General features: G+C 39.0%; 1 protein-coding gene across 1 annotated transcript in view; it reads right to left on the bottom strand.

Moving 5' to 3' along the window:
- Positions 1 to 24561, bottom strand: part of LOC123512406 (procollagen-lysine,2-oxoglutarate 5-dioxygenase 1-like) — a 38076-nt gene extending 13515 nt beyond the window's left edge. Inside the window, 7 exon segments of the mRNA XM_045268795.1 lie at positions 3910 to 4037; positions 7897 to 8126; positions 8695 to 8850; positions 8853 to 9062; positions 9686 to 9804; positions 10021 to 10094; positions 24277 to 24561. Of these exon segments, the coding sequence (XP_045124730.1) occupies positions 3910 to 4037; positions 7897 to 8126; positions 8695 to 8850; positions 8853 to 9062; positions 9686 to 9804; positions 10021 to 10094; positions 24277 to 24552 (1193 nt within the window). The 5' untranslated portion in view covers positions 24553 to 24561.
- Positions 24562 to 25000: the final 439 nt, after the last annotated feature.

Raw genomic sequence — 25000 nt, 5'->3', positions numbered from 1 at the left:
CCGTTCATACATGAACTCTGAAGGGAGTGCGGGGTGTGGTACGGGAGTTACAGTCTCACAGACTCACAGTGAGTTACGAGTAGTCAGTTAGCCTGGGAGCATCTGACACACAATCCCAGCCTATATTGATTCAGTGCTTCATGCTTGTTTTCTGAGTAGTACAAGGAATGCGAATAATATTTCAATTCTAATCGTGAGTTTGTTAACTGGATAATATGATATAAAAATTCATGGATCTATTTCTATGCTTTGGCTGAGGTTGTTATTACTCAAGAGATGTTTTATTAAAGTACTATTCCTTAAAAGTTTGTATGTTTATGAGAAGTTCATTTGTTTATTTATTCATTTATTTTATATTTGGGAGGGGGAGGAATGGAAAATTTTGTTATTTCTATACAGAATTACGATGTTCCTATGTTTATTTTTCTTCTCCCAAATTGATAGGCCTTGTTTTATGCCTGATTTCAGATGTCACAGAAACGAAGATGGTATCAAGATAGTTATTTGGACTACGGGTTCACATATCTTGTCAAGGACGGTGCACACATCCCTCAGTGTGTTGTGTGTTTGAAAACCTTCTCTAATAGCATCATGAAACCTTTCCAACTGAAGCAGCATCTGGCAAATGCTCATCCACAGTTGAAAGATAAGAATTGTAGCTTTTTTGAGGTAAAGTTATCCAGCTTGAAGAGGATGAAGATGGATGCATCTGGGACGTATCAGCAAACCAACATCAGCATAGTGAAGGCTTCATATGTGATTGCCCTTCAGGTGGCCAAGGCAAAGAAACCCCACACGATTAGTGAAAGCCTTTTGAAACCATGTATCGTTGACAGTGTGAGGCTTGTGTTAGGAGAGGAGTCATCACAGAAGATGAAACAGATCTCCTTGTCCAACAACACCATCAAGAACAGAATTGCAGAAATGTCTGAAGACATTAAGGAAAATGTGGTGTCAAAGGTAATGTCATCGCCCTTTTTTCCCTTCAAATTGATGAGTCTACGGATGTCACCAACATTGCACAACTGCTTGCTTTTTGCCGCTACATAACTGACAAAGGAATCGAGGAAGAGTTTCTTTTTTGCCGGCCATTAGAGATGACAACAAAGGCAGTTGATGTAATGGCAGTAGTTGCAGATTTCTTTGAAGAGTCGGGACTGGATTGGAACAAACCGGAAGGAGTTTGCACAGATGGTGGCCCTAATATGCTTGGTTCACGATCAGGATTCATTACTCTTGTGAAGCAGAAGCAGCCTGATTTAAAAGGAACACACTGCATGATCCATAGAGAAGCTCTCGCCTCAAAGACAGTTCCAAAGAACCTTCATGATGCTTTGACTGTCATCATAAACATTGTTAACTATGTGAAAGGATCAGCCTTGAACACTCGCCTCTTTCGCGAACTCTGTCGGGACATGGATGCTAACCACACTGCTCTTTTATTTCACACACAAGTGCGATGGCTTTCAAAAGGGAACATGCTGGCACGGGTCTTTGAACTGCGGGAAGAAATAAAGTTGTTTTTGAGTTACAGCAACAAGGTGGACCTGCTGTCTGCCTTCAACAAGGAAGGGTTTGTAGCACAAATGGCTTATCTTGCTGATATTTTTGAAACTGAGTGAACTAAATAAGAAATTACAGGGACAAAGGAGCAACGTGATTGTGCACACGGACACCATCAATGCTTTCATGGCTAAACTACAACTTTGGGAAAACAAATGAAAAAAAGGAAATACAGCATTCTGTGAGCGTTTGAGTGACATGCTTGGTGGGAAAGACATCAAGAACCCACTGAAGGAGGAAATCATCACTCATCTTGATCATTTGGGGGACGAGTTCAAGCGGTATTTCCCTGGTATCAAAACTGAAGACATTTCAATGAGGCTGACAAAGAACCCATTTATATGTCAGGTGGATGATGTCCCTGAGGACATGCAAAATGAGTTCTTGAAGCTCAAACATGACTCTTCTGCCAAGGATGAGTTTCGTGCACAAGATCTTGAAGAATTTTGGGTTAATATGTGTGGAGCATACCCACAACTGAGCAACAACACATTGAAAATCCTCATTCTGTTTTCCACAACCTACCTTTGTGAGTCAGGATTTTCTACTTTACTCACAATCAAGCCCAAAGCACGAAACCGACTTGAGGTGGAATGTGACATACGTTGCGCGCTTGCCAAAACTAACCCTGCTATTGATACACTGGTGCACAAGAAGCAGCATCACCCTTCTCACTAATTTAATTCTGAAGTAGAAGAGCAAACAAAAGTCCTTTTATTTGTTACTAACCGCTCTCTATGGCTATGCTTAGTTGTTACTAACTGCTCTCTATCCACTTTACTCTGTAACTATAAGTTTATCAGTATATTTGTACATTTGAAAAATAAATTAGTAAATAGTCTCAGTGTGTTTTAACTGCTCTTTCTCTCATACACATAAAGGGGAAATCTGGATGGTTGAACTGGGTGCAGGGGAAATGACAGAAAAAAGTTTGGGAACCACTGCTCTAGATGGAGGTGTGATTGCCTTACACCAAAGATGCACTTGGGTGGTGACATGGCCCCTAATATGGGTACCACTATAAATAAAATTACCTGTGGAAGCTGGTCAGCGATTCCCATACTCTTCAAGTAGACCTACAGGCGCTTTAGGCCATAACATAAAACAACAACAACAACAACAACAACAACAACAACAACAACAACACTACTACTACTACTACTACTACTACTACTACTACTACTACTACTACTACTACTACTACTACTACTACTACTACTACTACTACTACTACTACTACTTCCATCACCTATAGACTAATAATCATGTATATAAATCAAATCTATATGCAAATCATTACTATGTAATTAATTCAAACCAATTAACTCTGTCCCTAACGGCCATTGTGAAAAAAAATGGTAAATAATAATAAAGTCTCATAATTTTTCTCTTCCTCTATCTCTTCCTCTTCCTCTTCTTTCCTCTTCTTCCTCTTTCTCCTCCTGTTCTTCTTCCTCTTTCTCTTCTTCCTCGATAAATACTAATAAAGCCCTATAATTCTTCTCTTCCTCCTGTTCTTCCTCTTTCTCTTCTTTTTCCTATTTCTCTTCCTCTTCCTCTTCTTCCTCTTTCTTTTTTTCTTCCTTTTCTTCTTCCTCTTTGTCTTCATTTCCTTCATCTATTTTTCTTACATTCTTTTTTTTTTTATCTTTTATTAAATCATTAAATTAGTTGTCCCTTTTCTCCTCTTCCTTCTCCTTTTCTTTTTTTTTTCGTCTGCCTTTTCCTTTTTCTCCTTCTCTTTGCATTTTTCTATTTATAAAGCTCCTGTTCTACTTCTATCTTTCTTTTTTTTTTTTTTGTTTTGTTTTATTCCCTACTTGTTATGAAATCTTGCACGTCCTGTCTTTATTGATATCAGTCTTCCTTGTCTTCCTTCTCTTCCTCTTCCTCTTCCTTCTCTTTCTTTAGTACTTTGTTCCTCTTTTGAGTTCCTTTCCTGCTCCTCCTCCTCCTCCTCCTCCTCCTTCTCCTCGTACGGTCGCAAATTGTTCTTTCTCTGAGTTTCTTTCCTTTTCCTCCTCTTCTTCTTCCTTCTCTTCCTCTTCCTCTTCCTCCTCCACTTCCTCCTGCTCCTCTTCCTCCTCCTTTTCTTCCTCCTACTCCTTTTCCTTAGTTTTGTTGGTTCTTTTTTTGAATTCTTCTTTTTACTTTTCCTCTTATTCCTCCTCTTACTGTTGTTGTTTGCTCTTTCTTTGAGTTCCTTTCCTCCTCTTCCTCTTCCTCCTCCCTACTTTTATTTCTTCTTCTGAATTTTTCTCCTATTTTACTTTTTTTCTTCTTCTCCACCATCTCCTCCTCCTCCTCCTCCTCCTCCCCTTCCTCCCAAAGTCACCAGGTACTCACAGAAGGTCATTCTTTCGCTGGGTCATGGTGAGGTCATCTGGCACAGTGTCTCCCAGGGTCACGTGACGCGTCCCTGCCACACGAAGGTCACCAGCAAACTGCGACACCTGATCCTCGTATTCCTGGACCTGGTGAAGGGATAGGCGGTGACTTGGTAATGGTTTAAGAGTGTGATTGTTTTGTTAGGTGTTCGCGTTTCCTATTCATTCTGGTTACTATTTGGTGATTTTCTACAGCTTCAGAAACTCATATGGGGACTAGAATGGTGAAGATTGTGGCCATTAACCCCTTCGCGCCGGATGTTAAAAAAGCCTGCCTGTATGATATACGGGTGGTAGTGCCGCGCGCCCAAGCGCGGGAAACTCGTGCAAGCTTGTCATACTTGTCGTCTTTGTGGATTATGCTGCTATTTTTTAGTTACTATATCGCCTTCGAAGAGGAAAGTGGACGCTTTTCTTTTCGGAGAAAGAGAGAGAGAGAGAGAGAGAGAGAGAGAGAGAGAGAGAGAGAGAGAGAGAGAGAGAGAGAGAGTGACATTTGCTAATATTTTAGACACAAGCGGGACGCATGTAGCTTATCTTTCGAGAGGAAGAGGGGAGGGGAGGGAGGGAGAGGGAGACGAGAGAGAGAGAGAGAGAGAGAGAGAGAGAGAGAGAGAGAGAGAGAGAGAAAATTTGTTTTTAGTGTGTGTGTGTGTGTGTGTGTGTGTGTGTGTGTGTGTGTGTGTGTGTGTGTGTGTGTGTGTTTCACGAATGTTACAAGGCGGGACGCATGTAACTTATCTTTCGAGAGGAGAGAGGGAGGAGGAGAGGAAGGGAGAGGGGAGGAGGAAAGGGAGATGGGGAGGGAGGGAGGGAGAGAGAGAGAGAGAGAGAGAGAGAGAGAGAGAGAGAGAGAGAGAGAGAGAGAGAGAGAGAGATGGGAACAGTCTATGCCATTGGGTAATTTTAGACACAAGGCGGGACGCATGTAGCTTATCTTTAGTGATTGGTGGAGACAAGGATGGTGGGAGGAGCACTAGGATTTTAAGGACAGCATACAGCGTGTGTAGTTGGTATCCAACACACTATACGGGACAACTGAACTGAAGAAAGCTCAGAAAAGAAATATGACACCTACGTAGGCGTCACCGTATATGCTACTGGGGCTTCATGACGCCTACATAGGCGTCACCGTATTGAAGGGGTTAATCTTCTGACCTCCATAGACCCTTGCTAATGTCAATGAAATGGTCTAATGGTACCCAAACACAAGGTTAAATATGTCTTAGTACTGAAGGGGTTAATTTTGTTAGTTTTTTTTTCTTTTTCTTGGCATATTTTGTTTTGATTTTCGTCTCCCTTTTGTGTTCTCTATTTATCATCGTTTATTTGTTTATTTACTTGCCCTTTTTTTTTAATTCAGTGTTTTTAATTCAGCTATTTTTCTTTTCTTCGGATCGGTTTTTCTTTTTCTTTTCTTTTTTTTTTTTTTTTTTTTTATTCGGGTTTATTTTGTGTTTTGTTTTACATGTGGGTTTTCATTTGTCTAATTAGATTTCTTTGTTGATGCGCCATTTTGAACCAGTTTGCTTTTTATTCCTTTTTATTTTCTTTTTATTTCTTTTTATTTCCTTTTCATTTCTTTTTTATTTCCTTTTTATTCTTTTTATTTCCATTTTATTTCCTTTTTATTTGCTTTTCATTTCCTTTTATTTCCTTTTTATTCCTTTTTATTTTCTTTTTATTTCCTTTTTATTTCTTTTTATTTCTTTTTATTCCTTTTTATTTCCTTTTCATTACTTTTTATTTCCTTTTTATCTCTTTTATTTCCTTTTATTCCTTTTTATTTGCTTTATTTCCTTTTTATTTCCTTTTTATTCCTTTTTATTTTATTTTTTTCTTTTTCTTTTTACTTTTTTATTTTCTTTTATTTTCTTTTTATTCCTTTTTATTTCCTTTTATTTCCTTTTATTCCTTTTTATTTCTTTTTTATTTCTTTTTATTCCTTTTTATTTCCTTTTCATTCCTTTTTATTTCCTTTTTATTCCTTTTTATTTTCTTTTTATTTCCTTTTTATTTCTTTTTTTATTTCCTTTTTATTTCCTTTTTATTCCTTTTTATTTCCTTTTTATTTCCTTTTTATTTCCTTTTTATTTCCTTTTTATTTCTTTTTATTTCCTTTTTATTTCCTTTTTCATTTCCTTTTTTATTCCTTTTTATTTCCTTTTCATTCCTTTTTATTTCCTTTTTATTCCTTTTTATTTCCTTTTCATTTCCTTTTTATTCCTTTTTATTTCCTTTTCATTTCCTTTTTATTCCTTTTTATTTCCTTTTAATTTCCTTTTTATTTCCTTTTTATTTCCTTTTTTTCCTTTTTATTTCCTTTTTTATTTCCTTTTTATTTCCTTTTTATTTCCTTTTTATTCCTTTTTATTTCCTTTTTATTCCTTTTTATGCCTTTTTGTTACTTTCATTCCTTTCTATTTCCTCTTTATTTCCTTTTTATTTCCTTTTCCTGCATTAATTTTCCTTCCCGTTTCATGTGAGTTTCATTTTTTAATTAGATTTCTTTGTTCATGCGCTACATTTAATCAGTCTGCCTTTTAGCACTTTTACTGTATTATTTTGTGTGTAGTTTGCATCCCAGTTTTATATTTTTTGAATAGAATTTTTTACCTAATGTCCTATTTTGAATCAGCGCCATTTATTATTTTTTCCGCATTCATTTTTTTTTTTTGTTTCATGTGTTTAATTATTTTTTTTCATTAGATTTTTTGTTAATGTATTATTTTGAATTACTGCGTTTTATCAGCTTTTTATTATTTATTTTAGTAGTTTACCTGAGTTTGATTTTTTTTTTCATTAGATTTTTTGGTTTATTGTGCTAATTTGGATTACTGGTTTTTTTCATTAATTTTCTCGTATTTATTTTTTTTATTAGTTTATATGTTAGTTCAATATATTTTTTTTTTCATTAAGTCTCTTTGTTTATATGATATTTTGAATGAATGTTTTTTGATAGTTCTCTTGTATTATTTTTTTTCCGTAGTTTGTATGTTAGTTTGATTCTTTTTATTAGATTTTTTTCCTTATGTATTATTTTCAATTATTGCTTTTTTTTTATTAATTTTCTTGTATCATTTTTTTCTATTAGTTTACATGTTCATTTGATTTTTTTCATTAAATTTCTGTGTTAATGTGCTATTTTGAATCAGTCTGCTTTTCACGAATTTTCCTGTATTCACATTTACCTTTTATTTGTGAATGTGTAAATTTCAACTTCGACAGACTACAATTCCAGACTGAACCTTGGACTGAAAGCTGACGGTATTGCGCTTAATAGTCTAGATTGTTGATAAAAGATGAGTATATTGCTGGCATGAGTCTAACATTTCTACTTATTTACATAGCGTATTAAATATACTTGTACAAACTTCACTTTTCTGTAACCTTCAAAACGTAATACATGTAATCTGAGTCTTCATAAATTTCAACCTTTTCATCTCTATACTGTATCGAGTCTATTTTGTATCAAACCTTTCAGTACTGGGACACATTTTTCACCTTGAGATTTGTAAACACTTATTTTATGGTGGTCAGAAGATTAATGGCCACAGTCTTGACTATTCTAACGCCCCACATAAATTTTTGAAGCGGAATGAAATCACCAAATAGTAAGCAGAGTGAATATGAAAATGCGTCATAGTACGGAATGGATTAACTTCATTTTTTATCCCTCCCAACATAATGCATAATAATTTAAATCCCATATTCTGAAACACTTCCACGCTGCACCTTCACTATTTTCAAAGAGCTCCAATTGAAGTGACACGAATTTTTAAGGATGTTTCTGTAATTTTAGTGACAAGTTAACAAGTTTCCTGCATTACCAACAGGAAAAATACTCTATAGAACTTGTCAAATCGTCTCTTTTTGTCTTTGAAAATCTGGCGCTAAATCTCCTTACCACCTTTCCCCGTCCTAACACTCAGCGCTCTCCACTCACCTGGTTGTAGATGTAGTATTGAGTAGATTGTAACGGCAGCGCTGAGTTGATTATAGAGTTGAGGATGATAGACAGAAAAGGTTGTGGTCTTTCTATAAACACTCCCACCATTATCATTTCTTCCTTCCCCTCTTCATCATCTACTTCTTCTTTCTCTTCTATCATTACCATCTCCCCTTCCTCCTTCCCCTCTTGCCTCGCCTCTTTCTCTCCTAAATGTTCCGTGCCACCTGTAGGGAAAAATGCACGTTGTTATACAGGTGGTTTGAAAATAAAAATGTGATCCCTTAAAACACATATGTAGAAAATGGGTTTGTTTACATGACGTATTCTTCGTGTGTGTGTGTGTATGAGAGAGAGAGAGAGAGAGAGAGAGAGAGAGAGAGAAAAAAGTTTGAGAAAGATTAGGGAGAGAATGATAAAAGGTTAGGATGAAAAGGGAATTATAAATGAAGACAATAGTGTATTTACGGTATTGGAAAATGTAAGAAAGGGATGCTGTCACAAAACAACTTAAAGAAAATGCACATTCTCACAAAACAGAGAGAGAGAGAGAGAGAGAGAGAGAGAGAGAGAGAGAGAGAGAGAGAGAGAGAGAGAGAGAGAATAATCTGAGAATTTTTACAACCACACGCATACAAGCAACTCACCAATCACACCCACTGCATCTACACACATCATTCCCTATTACTCCTACTAAATCACTCCCAGTCTTCCCATTTACTTAAACCTCTTCCAGGCCTCCCTACTAACCCAAACTCCTTCCCAGCCCTCCCAGCATCCCTCTGAACCACTCACTCGCTTCCACGCAGGTCCGGCAGCCGTGTTCTGGGTGAAGCGTCCCTGTCAGGTAGTCGGAGAGAGAGAGCAAAAGACTCCTGGCGTGTTCACTAGATGGCGTGGCAAGCAGGATAGGAGGCGCTCGTCCATCTATCTCCACTCTGTACCTCTCCCATTCCTTGATAAGCTTAATCCTCCTTCGTCTACCTCGTCAGTGTTGTTTAGTACGTGGAATACTCTCCCAGATTTGTCCATCTTCGCCCGGCAGCTTCTCCTAAGGCCGTCACTCTCCTGAAGGCGCTGTGCTAAGGCTGCCAAGGACGTGACGCCAGCTCTCTTCACCGCCTCATGCACCTGCCTCTTCCACCCCGCCAGTGCTGCAGGTGCTGGCCAGGTACAGTAATTAGTAGGTAGTGAGTTAGGTTACTTTGTTGGTTAATTTATTATTCAGAACTTCGATTAGGTTATATCACTTGAAAAATCTGTATTAATTTTTCTTTATTTATTTGTCTATCTACTTATTTATTTTAGATGTCAGATTGTTTCCTGAAGATATTGCTACATCTATATTCTATTCCCCTATTTTTTCATTGAGCTACTTGTTTATTTTGTGGTATTTTCTTACGCCATTCGTCCTGTGGCGTTTACTTTTTCTTTAACCCCTTCAGTACCATGACGCGTTTCCATATTCATTCTGCTTACTATTTGGCGATTTTATACAGCTTTAAAAACTCATGTGGGGAATTGAAATATTGAAGACTATGGCCATTAATCTTCTGAACTCCATAGATCCTTCCTAATGTAAATGGAATGGTCTAATCGTACACATATTTCAAAGTAAAAATGTGTCCCAGTGTTGAAGGGGTTAATATATACTAAGATACTTTCACATCCAGCTCTGACTCTCTGGCTCTCTGACGCGCGTCTCTTGGGTTCATGAGTGTCAGGAGGAAAGAAGTGTGAAACGTGCCTGGCGTTCCGAAGCTCCGAACCCCGCCCCGACACTCACCGTGGAGGGGGAGGTGATGGTGGCCGTCGTGGTGGTGGTGGGGGACGAGGATGGCTGCCCCTGACTCCACCAATCCTGCCGCCACTGCCCCTGCCGCTCCCTGCACCACGCCCTCAGCCCTACACACACACACACACACGCGCGCACACACACACATATTCCATTAGTTCAGATTATATTACATTTTTCTTTACTTATTCCATACACATACATGTTATTTACAATAATCATTGGAAACGTACGAAAAATAAACTGTGAGAATAAATCAATATAAATTCCCAAGAGATCAAAACTCACAGGTAAGTTGATAAGCACAGGTATGTCCCGCGTCTCACCTGGGCAGGAAGATGAGGAGACTGTCATGTGGCGTATCTGAAGTACACCTGGGCACACCTTCGTCACTCTGCACCTGTGGGAGTAATTAGGAGTGAACGAGTGAGAGAGTGAAGGATTAGAAGTATGAGAGAGTGAGAGTAAGGGAAGGAGTGAGAGAATATTGTACTGAGTGTGTGAATGGTTTTTTATAGAGAGAGAGAGAGAGAGAGAGAGAGAGAGAGAGAGAGAGAGAGAGAGAGAGAGAGAGAGAGAGAGAGAGAGAATGTCTGGATGGGTGAAAGAGTGAAGGATTAGAAGTATGAGAGAGTGAGTGAGAGTAAGGGAAGGAGTGAGAGAATATAGTACTGAGTGAGTGTGAATGGTTTTATAAGTGAGTGAGTGAGAAAATGAATGTTTGGATACGTGAATGAAAGAATGAATGAATGTGTGAATGTGAGTGAAGAAATGAATGTATGGGAGCGTAAGGGAGTGAATGTTGGAGCCGGTAAGGGAATGAATGAGTGAAAGAGTGAGGGAGTGAATGAACGACGTGTAAGAGTGAATGAGGAAACGAATATTGAAGTGAGTAAAGAAGTGAATGTTTGAGTGTGTGAAGGAATGAATAAGTGAACAACTGAAGGAGAAAATGGGTGAGTAAGAAAAGTGTGAAAATAACAACACTGCCATCTACTAACAAAATGCAACAGTAGAGTAACCTTAGCTCTCGATTCTTTACCTCAAATAACAAAACTACCATCTAATAACGAGATGAAAAAGAAGAGTAACCTTAGCTAGCGATTCTTTACCTCAAATAATAACACTGCCATCTAGTGACGAAATGCAACAATAGAGTAACCTTAGCTCTCGATTCTTTACCTCCCTTGTGTTTCAATGAATCTTAGTGCCATCTAGCGTCTGGATACCAAACTATGAGTAAGAAATAGTTGCCATATCGCGTGTTATAAGCGATGCATCAGTACCTAAAGATAATGTAAGAGATTTCATTAGTTTTCGTGGCGTTTCTCTTGCTATATAATTACTTGATATTTTCAGCTGGTTTAGGTTTGAGAGTTTAGTTTGCTAGAGGTTGGTTAAGTGGTGTCCAAGTGTTCTTTCTTTTTATTACGTTAGAGTGATTGGCCTGGTAACGTTGTAGCTTTGGGGATGTTACGGCCAAATTAAAAGGGAGAGGAATGGATGGCAAGTCTCTGACTATCCACAGGAGGAAAATAATAGCTAAAGCAATTAACACACGCAATAATATTATGAGGCTAGGTATTATACAGCAGGATTAATCAAAGTACGGGTTGGAAGACGAAACTGTATCACAAGACCTTGTTTAGGAAGTCGCCACATCATGAACATTATATAAGCAATGGATCAACCGTGTGTGTGTGTGGTTTTTTGTGTGTGTGTGTGTGTGTGTGTGTGTGTGTGTGTGTGTGTGTGTGTGTGTGTGTGTGTGTGTGTGTGTGAACCAGTCCAACTTTCCAAATCAGAGGTATAAAGTTAATTATAATAGAACAGACATACTGGGTCATCAGTGAAGTATATATAAAATCAAATTGGGTCATAATGAAAGAAAAGTTTCAAAACACTGGAAAAATAACTGGTCATTTATTGCTATTTCTCAACCACAGTTAAAAGTTTCTCTTTCTTCTAAAACAAAATTACAATTCTATTTAATAGAATTGTAATTGGTTACTAATAATAACTTTGGAAGGGGATGCAGCTTAAATGTTACGATGATCATTTTGATACACGAAAAACAGGAATTAAATCTCTCTCTCTCTCTCTCTCTCTCTCTCTCTCTCTCTCTCTCTCTCTCTCTCTCTCTCTCTCTCTCTCTCTCTCTCTCTCTCTCTCTCTCTCTCTCTCTCTCTCTCTCTCTCTCTCTCTCTCTCTCTCTCTCTCTCTCTCTCTCTCTCTGTAAGTCGCACTCGTACCACAGACATCACCCACGCCGAGGTAGCTGGTGAAGATGGCGGGATCTGGACAGACGCCCCTCAAACTATCCGTTTTTCAACGCTCCTCCCCTGTCCAAGGCGGAACTCCAAGTATCTATGCTATTCCAATGGAGCAGACAGTGCGGGATGAAGATGGGTGCTTTGAAAAGCTAGAGTTTGGACGTAGTATTCAGATTAAGACTAACAAAGTTATCATGATGGTGGGAGAAACAGGCTCTGGAAACACCACGCTCATCAATGGTCTAGTTGACTATGTCCTTGGAGTTGACTGGGATGACAAAATCCGCTTCAAAATGATTGTGGAGGACAGTAGCGCCAACCAGGCTGAGAGCCAGACAAAGGATGTTACTTCCTACACTCTGCATCACCAGGACGTTTTCCGATCGCCTTATTCTCTCACCATCATTGATACTCCAGGTTTCGGCGACACTAAGGGCATTAAGCGCGACAAAGAAATAGTGGAACAACTTCGCAAGTTTTTCACCTCCCCAGGAGATCGTGGCAATCGTGACATCGATGCTATTGGCTTTGTGGTTCAGTCTTCCCAGGTAAGACTCTCTGTAGGGCAAAAATACGTTTTTGACAGTATCCTCTCACTGTTTGGCAAAGACATAAGTGACAATATTTTCCTCTTAGTTACTTTTGCTGATGGACAACGGCCCGAGGTTCTAAGTGCTGTAAAAGAAGCTGGAATACCATATAAGGAATATTTCCAGTTCAATAATTCTGCTATTTACACCGAGACGGATAAAACACAGAGATTTGGCTCTCTCTTCAGGGAAATGGGATGTGAAAGTTTCCAGATCTTCCCGGAAAAACTCCGTTATGTTGAAAGCAAGAGCCTCATTCTTACTAAAGATGTCCTTCAAGAGCGTAAAAGAATTGAAGTGTACATTGAAGGTATACAAAAAGAAATCACAGTAGGCCTAAGTAAATAGAATACTCTCGAAAAAGAGAAGAAATTGCTAAAGGATCATGAACATGAAATCAACATGAACAAAAATTTCACAATAGAAGTAGAGGAAGATGTTTTTGAAAAGGAATACAGCGATGGTAGGTTCAATTATCGAAAAATGCGCAACTGTTTGAAATGTGAGAGTACTTGTTGCCAAAACTGCTTGGCTAGCGTCTTATTGGAGGGCATTTTTGAAGATGGTGGGAGCTGGTGTTCTGTTATGGACGAGTCTAAGAAGTGTGTAGTCTGTCCTCTACACTGTTCTCTTGACGATAATGAAATGTGTGACTACATTTTCTGTCACTAGGAAGAAAGTTCAAAAGACCGTAGCGGAAATTCGTGAACGATACGAAAAGGCAAAAACTGAGCTGACCGCTCAAAATCTAATTGATGAGATTCAAGCAGAGTTTGATGAGAGGCAGAAAAAAATAATGCACATGGCCAACTGTGTGCGGAAGTCCCTTGAAAGATTAAGGGAAATAGCACTGAGACCAGACTCACTGAGTACTGTCGAATACATCGACATGATAAAGACAGAAGAAAGAGAAGGGAAGGCCGGATGGCAGGAAAGAGTTACTCAACTTAACCAAATTAGGCGAATGGCAGAGGAACTGAAGGATATTGAAACAGGAAATTTTAATCCAAATCAGCAATGTGAGGCTATGGATGAACATCAAGAGTGAAAGAATCTTCAAAGCATCATTGAAAATTTGTGTAAGCACACACCCCAATAGTATATATAATTATCATATGCATGATTAAGGATGACACTGATAATGTATCTTTTACTAACAAAGCATTTTTTGTATGACGAAAAAAGTTACTAAGCTAATGTAGGAAATGCATGTTCACATATTAAGGGTGACACTAAAAATGTATCTTGAGCAAAGTAATTTTCATATGATTAATAAAGTTAGCGACCTTATGTAAGTGTTAGACGAGGTCCCTGTGTGTCTTTAAGGATGACATTGAAAATGTATCTTTAGCAAAGAGGCAAAGTAATCTCATATGATAAAAGAGAGTTAGCAAGTCAGTGTAAGGGGCCGACGAGGTCTCAGTGCCAAGTCACCAATGGAGGGGTGGCAAGGCATGCACGGCAGCAACACAAATTGCAACTTTGTGGAAACATATTTAGAGTTGATATGTAATTTTCTGCAAAATAACAGTTCATGAATATCTCAGAGTAAAGGAAGGCACTTGAGTCTGAATATCTCAGAGTAAAGGAAGGCACTTGAGTCTCTAAGGTTCATATTTGCATATACAGAAGTGTTGGGTTTGGATTTTCAAGGCATCGCCATTGCAAGGGTTGCTGTGCCCCATCAACAGAGTCTGAAGATCAGAGTCTTAGATCTTGGATAAAGTCTTGGATCAGTGTTTATTTGTTATCGGCAGCGTTGTGGACACGCCGCCCCTGTACACTTGACATGACAGGCTTGGCAAAGATGACTCAAACTTGAAACCTAATTTTAGAGTTAGGGTGATCCCTATATGAGCAACAAATGACTAACTCCACAGAGTAGAAAAATGTTTGTTTTTATTAATTGTCTGTAGTTCAATGGTGATAATTTATAGGAGTACATTTTATTTACATTTGTATATGTAATACAGAATTTATTAATTGGTTTTATTCGCGATGAGGCAGCACGTATTTGCCTCATGCTCTTCTCGTGATCTACAAATAAAGCTTAGAATCTTCTTGAATTGTATAATTGTATCCATGTGTACTATACGTAATACATTAAACTCGGTCCTTTCCCCTTAGCAGCTACTCCCTCAGTCCCACTCTCCAGTGTAAGGGGCATGCTTTAAAAACATGAATCTATGAACAGAAATTAAGAATTTTCATTAGGTAGAAGATAGAAGGAAGTAGAAGCTTAAACATGACTGTTCAAAATAGAACACTACTTCAGAATGGACGCTGGTAAGAGCTTCTAAAACAAGTCGTAATTTTTTGCTGTAACTCCAAGCAGCAGATTACTGTATTCACTCGTCAGTTTGTTGAATAACTTATTCTCATTGGCCACATATAACATTAACGACGGATTAAATCAAGTGGAGTGAATTTCCAGTGTATTAGACAATTACGAGCAATTAAGACCACGGTTTCAGGCTTAGAGATTTAACATCTTTAATTTGAGCAGTCGCCAGTCAGTCAATCAAGCATACTAGGAGCTTAACGCTATTAAATGTGACTTCTTTAACAGTCAGAGAGATATATAGATAGACAGACAGATAGATAGATAGATAGATAGATAGATAGATAGACAGACAGACAGAGAGAGAGAGAGAGAGAGAGAGAGAGAGAGAGAGAGAGAGAGAGAGAGAGAGAGAGAGAGAGAGAGAGAGAGAGAGAGAGAGAGAGAGAGAGAAAATGTAGTGTGATTGCTAAGTGCCGAAATTTGTTATTCTGCGAAGAACATCTGTTTCACAATAAAAGAAAGAAAAGAAAAAAAGATTTCTCATTGACCAGTTGGTTACACTGCATCAGTGGTAGACACATCACCAAGGTAACTCTGCTCAGTCCAGTGGTAAGGAAAGAAAAGGAAGGTGTAACACTGATACCAACAAACTCAGTGTTGACCAGCATCATGGCAACAAATTTACACTCAACTATCATCGTTTGGTTTTGTTTGATTTAATAATTTGGTTTGTTAATATCTAGCACTCCATTAGACAATTCCCTTATACCAGGGGTTCTCAACCTTTTTATCGTTAAGAACCCCCTGAGTTATAAGACCATCTACCAGTACCCCCAGTATTGTCACATGGAACATGGAACTCAATATGCAATGGCACTGCAAAGGATTTTATTAGATCAGCTATCTAAGTACCCCTGGAAATCTTCTTATGAACCCCCTGTGGTTTCGCGCTGTCAGGATGGCCACTGTCCATGAGCTAACATCATTAGGTCTCTATGACGCTGAAGACGTCTATGCAGAACGGTTTGGTTGGCAATAGACAATCTCATTATCAGACTTTGATTTCTAAGTTATGAAAATAATCTCATTTACGGGGCTTCATAGGTTCATGGTGTCTTGTAGTCTACTTACTAACCTAGAAGGAAAGAAAATATCATACTAACTTCGAGCTATCAATTGAGGAAGAAGTAATCTTTGTCCCAGGAATAGAGCAAGATGGTATATAAAAAAACACAATGCATAGTTATAACCTAACTCTACTATTATAGCGTTTTTTGTCGTAGATACATGTTTAGAAATACTTTACCTATCTTGATATCTCCTTACGTGACAAAAGAATATCCAAAAATATACGATATGCAGTTGACCATCTTTTCTGTGAAATATTACGATATCTGTTGAATCTGGCAACTTCAACGGGAGTTTGGGTCCTCTCCTAGTGTTTCCTTATGATTGGAACATTGATATTTATACGTCATTGTGATCAGGGAAATAAAGAAAACTAAGTTTGCTTTTTTCTAAGAGCATGAAATAGAAAAATTTATGTTTACAAGTGGCAGTTTATGTATAAGACACGCAAACCTGTGTGCACTCATCCACTCTATCCAGAAGCTTAACTAATTTTCAAAAGTTCCCCAATAGCTACACAACTACCATTGGTCTACTGTTTCTATCCAGTTACCTACAAACACGTACACATTCACGGCAGCAACATGCAAAGTACACTAAATACTCCGGAGCAAAGCTGCCTCACCTTGTTTCATTAATCAGCTAACTCTTGCACACTTTCACACCAAAGCTATTTTTCATTTACCATCGACGATTTTATATTCGAATCAAAATTAAAACGACGATTGAGAACTTTCGGCCTAAAGATGTTTGAGGGCCGTGACGGCCTTGGGCGCCGCACGGGGGAAGGAGGTGGCCGTCGGGTCCGGCCTGGGGCCCAAGGCAGGAACTGGCTGCAGGTCCTGCTTTTCCTTGGTGGCCTCAAGCTTCACTACTAGTCGTCCACTTGCAGCGCATCACACTAGGCAAGGGTCGCCATAAGCAAGAGATCAATGTCTACCACTCACCGGATGGTGCCGTGAGGGGCCCTAAAGGGGTGATAAGGGCTCCTTGCATAGAATATGATGGTGAGTGGTGTGTACGGGACCTCTGCTTATAATGACACCGGGCTGAACAACTCGCCATGAACGAGGGCACGCTATGTGCCATGAGCCAGGCACTGACAGTACCAGGGGTCCTTTACGTTAGGTTAGGTTAGGTTAGGTTAGGTTATTAGGTTAGGTTAGGTTAGGTTAGGTAAAAGGACTCACTTCATGACAGCGTTTGGGGAGTGGTGTGTGGCGGGTCATTGCTCATGGCGACCTGTGTGAGGCATTGCAAGGTTGCATCGTCACTGCTCTCATAACCACGGGACTGGGGTTGACCCTTTCTGGGTAAAAGTTTCGTCCCAGTACCTGTGTAGGTAATAATACTTTGGATCGTTTCGCCATCGCCATCGCCGCACCGTTAGCCTCGATAAACGGATCGTTATCCTCAACAAACACATCTGTACCGTGGACACTGGAATCGCAACCTGTCGTGGAATCCCATTGTTAGCGTGGACTCATTTTCCTTCGCGGCTTCAAGCTCACTGATTGTTGTCAACTTGCAGCGCCTCATACTAGGCAAGGCGTCGCCTTAAGCAGGGTGCCGTGTCTACCGTCCATCAGATGATGCCGTGAGGGGCCTTTAAGGGTGATAAGGGCTCCTTGCATAGAGTCTGGTGGTGAGTGGTGTGTACAGGACCTCTGCTTATAATGACATCGGGCTGAACAACTCGCCATGAACGAGGGCACGCTGTGCGCCATGAGCCAGGCACTGACCGTACCAGTGGTCCTTTACGGGGTGAAAAGGACTCACTGACAGTGTTTGGGGAGTGGAGTGTGGCGGGTTATGCTCATGGCTACCCGTGTGAGGCGCAGTAAGGTGGCAGCGTCACTCTCCTCGCACTCACGGGTCTGGGGTGAACTCTTACGGGGTGAAAGGGTTCGCCCCAGTACCTGTGTAGGCAAGTGAACTTCAATTGCGTCGCAGTGAGGTGGCAGCGCCACTCTCCTCGCACCTAAGGGTGTGGGTGGATCCTTACGGGGTGAAAGGGTTCATCCCAGTACCTGTGTAGGCAAGTGGACTTCAATTGCAGCGCAGGAAGGTGGCAGCGTCACTTTACTCGCACTCAAGGGTGTTGGGTGGATCCTTACGGGGTGAAAGGGTTCGTCCCAGTACCTGTGTAGGCAAGTGGACTTCAATATTGTGTCTTGAAATCGCATCGTGAGGACTGGAACCGCATCGACATCGTGGAAACCCGCATCGTTCCCGTGGAAACTGGAATTGCATCTTGATCGTGGAAACTCGCATTATTATCTTGGAAACTGGAAGGGCATCTTTATCATGGAAAGGCATCGTCATTTTGGAAACTTGCATCGCTATCGAGGAAACTGGAATGCCATTGTTATCTTGGAAACTCGGAGCGCTATCGAGGAATCTGGAATCAAATCTTATCGTACACACTGTTATCGTGGAAGCTCTCGTGATCGTCGTTCGTTTCGTTATCTCTGAATTACTTAATTAGTCTTGGTATTATTATTAGCTTCCATAATAATAGAGATGTTGGTCATTTTATCTTATCTTTTTACTGTATTTTTTTCAGGGTACAGTTTAGTGTTCTTCAACCTTTTCTAAATTCGTGCACCTTTTCGAGAAGCAAGGAGGACTATAAAAGAAATGCATCAATATTCGTAATTTTCCCTACTTTAAGACTGAAAATCGATAGATAACATTATTGAATATCTACCTGAAGCTACAGTTTTTTAGTCCTAAACAGTCGCTATATAGAGCGAAATGTACTAAAACAAAATGCCACATCTCAAACACATTAGGCCCGTGTTCCGTCGGAGTGTAATATATTACTATTGTGAATAAATCGCAATACTTTGATTAATATCAATAGGAGAGGACCCAAACTGTCACAATTTCAGTGTTCGCAGGAGAGAGTCAGTATCGTCTCGCGGTACAGAGTAATCGTCTCTAAACACTGTATTATGATGTATCTATTGATTTGCCAGGGTTTTACTCCTACCAGTATTTTTCTGTTCTTATTCTACCATGGTATTTCTTTATAGTTACTTGAGTTTATACGACTGACATCATAATATAGAGCAAAACATAATTGTCTGGTGTACCAAGATCTTTCATTTCTAGAGACTTGAAGACAGCACGGAACCTTAACACACATTTCACCTCGCTTCTGCACAGGTTAATTCTTCTTCTTCTCAACCTTTTAATGTGATGTACCCTCGAAGTCTTTCAGTATTGATCACGTACCCTTACCCACAATGCAGCGTCAGGAAGGGTAACAATAAATGCATGGTTTATTGACTTAGTTTATTAAGTTTAAATTGTGTTATATATGTGGAGCAGACACAATTTTTAATTAATATTAGTATGTTTCTATGAGGTAGTGTCGATAGGAACTGGTACCTCACAGGGAGACACTATATGTGACTAACATGCAATGCATTTACCAAAAAGGAACTATATCAGACAATTTTCGATCATTATGGCAGTGAACTAGTGTTGCTTGCAGCTAGTTGCAACTTGTAACTAGTAACAGTGATAAATAAGTCACTGTGTGTGTGAATAACATATAAGATAAGAAATCGGAGCAAATATTATAGGTTTGCAAGGTTGTGTGGCAACTGTAATCCAAGAGAGCTTCCTCTCAAGTGATATAACTCCAAGAGTTTCCTTGTTAACGTTGTTAACGTGTCCTGGTTCTAGTGAAGGACACATTGTATACTACAAACGAATTTGCTGCTATTTAAAACTGAAGCATTTTGAGAAACCCGCCACGTACCCCAAAATTCCTCTCACGTACCCTGGGGTACGCGTACCCCAGGTTGAGAACCCTGCCTTATTGGCGGGAAGTGAATGTAAACAAACAGCTACCCAACAAGATGTCTTCCTCTGGTGACGATGGCGATTGCGATCAAATGAAATCATTGCAAGTATTCAATCACCACCAACAACACCCTGCACAGAGGGAAGCAGTCATCAGAGGATGGCAGCTATCTCGCCGAACGCCGATTTGCGTAAGCTTTTTTTTTTTTTGCTGTAGAATACATCCCAGATGTGCTCTTTTTCCCTCAACAACTCCAAAACCTTCTTCTTTATATCTGGACACCACATTTTCAATTTTTTCTCCTGGACATCACAATGTAAACAAACTCTACCGACTTGCAATTTCAGTCGAATAATGACACGTGTGAACCGCCTTAAATTAGGATCAGTAGCCAGGATAGAACTATAGATAATGGGTTCAATCTTGAAAAATTTATGTTTAAGAAAGAGGCAGGAAGGAATTGGTTTTGATAGAGTGGAACCATGCGTGCTTTGGGGTCCGAGGGGCTTCCAAGCGCACGGGTTCGAATCCTATCCACGGTCCGAGTGTAGGTTGGGCTTCCTCACTCGGGGCAACGGTTTCCTAGCGGGTGGGCCTTGAGATAAGAGGTACCCCAAAAAAGTACCCCCTTTAGCTTAGAAATTCCCGTGAAAAGCCCACATGGTATAAAAAAAAAAAAAAAACGTGGTCAGTAATCAGGATGTTAGTGTTAAGTCAATGGAGTGTTTTAAAAGAAGATTAAACAGATATATGGATGCTGATATTGGTAAAAATAGGTATGTATAGGTAGGTATGTGTAGGCCTGTTGACTTACTTCTTGCAGCTTCAATATTTTTTTCAAGGGATGAAAGTAACTATTTGATTTGTGATCAGCGACATATTCCTGTGTGAAGGAAACCGTTAACAGATCCACTCAAAACATAATTTTTGAAGTCCACTATTGTGAGAAGGGAATTTTTCATAATTTTTACCACCTAATAGCTATTGGCTCTATAGTAATGCCCGAGACTGTCATCGTATTGCCTTCCAGGGGGAGGTGCAGTCCGTCACTTTCGTTTGCAAAGAGAAGTGGATTCACTTAAATAAGACCAACAGTAAAACAAACCTTGTTGTTCTACTATAGCGAACATACAAATACCTGTCGAGCCATGACTTATAGATGTACTTCGATAAAAGAGGTAAAGAATGAGGCAGAGTGCGTCCCTCCCCCGCATTGTTGCTGTCTTCTGCGGGTTGAACAGTGAGCCGCTGAGGTGGATCTTGATCCTCACATCACTGTTACCATCCAATGGTCACCGACTCATTACCGCAAAATCCACCATTAAGGCCCGCTTCACACGAACGGTTTTATCCCACGTTGTTTTGCTATGCGGCTTAGATATCAATGAAGATCAATGAGACCATTCACATGCTGCCCGCGCGGCAGTGATTTACCGGCTGCTTGCACTGCCAAGCCAACCCGCGCGACGCCGGACACTCAAATTTTAGAATATTTTTTTTTTCTTTTATGTAGGAGAGAGGGCCAACCAAGGGCAACAAAATATTAAAAAAAGGCCCACTTAAATACTGGTTCTTTAGAAGAAAGGTGAAGGGTTAGCCAGGATTAGGGAGCAAATGTCTTGATGTCTCCCTCTTAAAAGAAGTCAAGTCGTAGGAAAACGGAAATACAGAGGCAGGTAGGCAGGAGGAGGAGGCATGCAGTTAGCAAGGTCAGTAGAACAGTTAGCATGAAAAATAATGATAAAAGAAAGAAAGAAATGCAACATTTCGGCGGTAAGAAAGAAGCTGAAGACCATTAAGGGAGGGGAGTTGATGAGAAGAAAAGCTTTTGATTCCACCCTATGTAATAAAACTGTGTGAGTGAAACGACCCCAAAACATGCGAAGAGTACTCCATACAGGGGCGAGTAAGGCAATTGTACAGAGTTAGCAGTTTGGGGGGGAGGTGAGAAAAACTGGCGGACACGCCTCAGAATGTCTAACTTTCGAAGCTGTTTTAGCAAGAGATGAGATATAAAGTTTCCAGTTAAGATTATGAGTAAAGGACAGACCGAGGATATTCAGTGTGGAAGAGGGAGACAGTTGAGTGTCATTGAAGAAGAGATAGTTGACTAGAAGAATGAGTCGATTTGACAGATGGAGGAAATGAGTTTTTGAGGCATTGAAAACATGAAAGTTTTCTCTGCCCCAATCGGAAATCTTAGAAAAATCAGAAGTCAGGCGTTCTGTAGCGTCCTTGCGTGATCTGTTGACTTCCTAAAGGATTGGTCGTCTTTGAAAGGACGTGGAAAGATGTAGGGTGGTATCATCAGCGTAGGAGTGGATAGGGCAAGAAGTTTGTTTAAAAAGGTCATTAATGAATAATAGAAAGAGAGTGGGTAATAGGACAGAACCCTGAGGAACAGTGGCCGTCTACCACAACAGCAATAGAGCGGTCGGAAAGGAAACTTGAGATAAAGTTGCAGAGAGAAGGATAGAAGCCTTAGGAGAGCAGTTTTGAAAATAAAGCTTTGTGCCACACTCTATCAAAAGCCTTTCATATTTCTAACGCGACAGCAAAAGTTTCACCAAAATCTCTAAAAGAGGATGACAGAGACTCAGTAAGGAACGCCAGAAGATCACCAGTTGAGCGACCTTGACGGAAGCCATACTGGCGATCAGATAGAAGATTGTGAAGTGACTGATGTTTAAGAATCTTCCTATTCAGGATAGATTCAAAAACTTTAGACAAGCAAGAGATTAAAGCTATAGGACGGTAGTTTAAGGGATCAGAACGGCTACACTTTTTAGGAACAGGTTGAATGTAGGCAAACTTCCAGCACGAAGGAAAGGTAGAAGTCGATAGATAAAATTGAAAGAGTTTGGCCAGCCAAGGTGCAAGTACGGAAGCAATCTAGAAGTCTCTGAAGCCCTTCAGACGGGAGGTTTCTCCAGTGCGGCAGCAGTGTTGCCAGAATGGGCGAAATGTAAATTCATAATCCGCTACTTGCGACTTTTTGGCTAGTTCATTTTATATTTGGGCTGCTTGGTAACATAATTTGGCTACTTACGTAGCTTATCTAAATAATGATGATGATGATGATGATGATGATGATGATGATGATGATAATAATAATAATAATAATAATAATAATAATAATAATAATAATAATAATAATAATAATAATGATAATAATAATAATGATAATAATAATAATGATAATTATAATTATAATAGCAACAGATAGTAATAGTAATAAAGTTGATAATGATAACAACAGGTTAAAAACCTATCACAGACTGTCTGTCCAAGTCTCACACGACACCCTCATTCTCAGAATTATTGCCACTTGATCTAGTTGATGAGTCAAAGACAATTGAAATTGAGAGTCAGTGGTGTCAGATATCGACCATGGACTGAAATAACATTTTTGGAAGCGAGTCACCAACAAATGGATCTCTGTTTTGGATGAAAACAGTAACAGTGAAAAATGAAGGTGAAACCTGCGGCTACCAGATAATAAAACCACTCATGTGAAGTTTGTCTTTTAAGAGTTTTACACCACATTGAACTCATCATTGCTTTCATTGTATATATATATATATATATATATATATATATATATATATATATATATATATATATATATATATATATATATATATATATATATATATATATATATATATATATATATATATATATATATATATATATATATATATATATATATATATATATATATATATATATATATATATAATATATATATATATATATATATATATATATATATATATATATATATATATATATATATATATATATATATATATATATATATATATATATATATATATATATATATATATATATATATATATATATATATATGTATGTATATATATATATATACATACATATAACCTTAACTTAACTTAACTTAACAAGATTCAACATAATCAAGATTAACATTATCTAACTAACATGACACACCTAACTGAAGTAACTTAACCTAGACTAACCATAACCTATCTTAACGTGACTTACCTGACTATATCTAAAGTATAAATTTACCCTGATCCAACCTAACCTAACCTAATATAGCAAATCTAACCTAACCTATAACATGATCTACCTTAGCGTGACTTACCAAACTCTACCAAAACTAAAGTCTAGCCTGACCATCTTAACTTATCTAAACACTGACTTAACGAACCAAACGCAGTTCACGTCTCCTTAACCTGTTCAATACTGGAATGCATTTTTATCATGAATCTGTTGGTGTTATTAGGCGGTTTTATTTACATTAGGAAGGGTCTATGCAGGTCAAGAATATTTATAGCCAGAATCTTCACTATTTTAATCCCCACATAAGTTTCTGAAGCTGTATAAAATCACCAGTTAGTAAGCAGAATGAATATGAAAACGCGTCATGGAATTGAAGAGGTTAAACTCAAACCAAAGGCAATCCACGTCTCAGTAATAAACGATACAAAACACCCACTCACTTGATAGTCATAGTTGAATAGTGCTGCTGAGTCTCGAAGCTGTATCTCCTCCACTCTGCCTTCCCTCCACCCCTCCTGCGTCCCCACCACCAGGTAAGCCTTTATTGCACCGCCTGTCCCTCCTTCACTGCCTTCGTCAGTAGGGACTTTTTTCTTCTGCCCTTCTTCATCTTCTTCTGTCGTCTTGTTCCTCATCTCTTTATCTTCCAAGGTAATTTCTGTGTCCCTTTCTTCGTCTTCCTCGCCTCTTTTTGTTTCTTCTTCATCTTCACTCATTTTAGTTCTTTTCGTGTGTTTTTTTGCTTTATTTTTCTGCTTTATGTTTAATTTGTAAGGTTTTTGTTCTATTTCTTCAGTATCCGCTTCCATTTTCTTTTTATTCACATTGCTCACCTCGTTTTCTTTGGTTATATCTCCTTCGTGTGGTTCCTTAGTCATTTTCTGGCTGTCTTTTTCACTGCTTTCTTCTCTCATATTTTCAGCCATTCCTTCATCGTCTCCTTCATTATCTTTTCCTTCAGTCATTTCATTCACCTCACTGTCACTTGGCAATTTGATCTCTCCTTCACCATCACTATCTTGTTCACCGCCTCTTTCACTATCTCCTTCATTCGGTTCTTTCACCTCACTCCTTTCGTTGCCTTCTACATTAGCTTCCTCTATTCCCTCCCAGGTTAACACGACTGGGCTTTCCTCTGTCACTTTCCCTATATCCTTCGCCGCC

Source organism: Portunus trituberculatus, chromosome 33 (assembly GCF_017591435.1).
Source record: "Portunus trituberculatus isolate SZX2019 chromosome 33, ASM1759143v1, whole genome shotgun sequence".
NCBI lineage: Eukaryota > Metazoa > Arthropoda > Malacostraca > Decapoda > Portunidae > Portunus > Portunus trituberculatus.
Note: the sequence above shows the minus strand (reverse complement) of the source record. Positions and strands in the feature narration are given on the sequence as shown.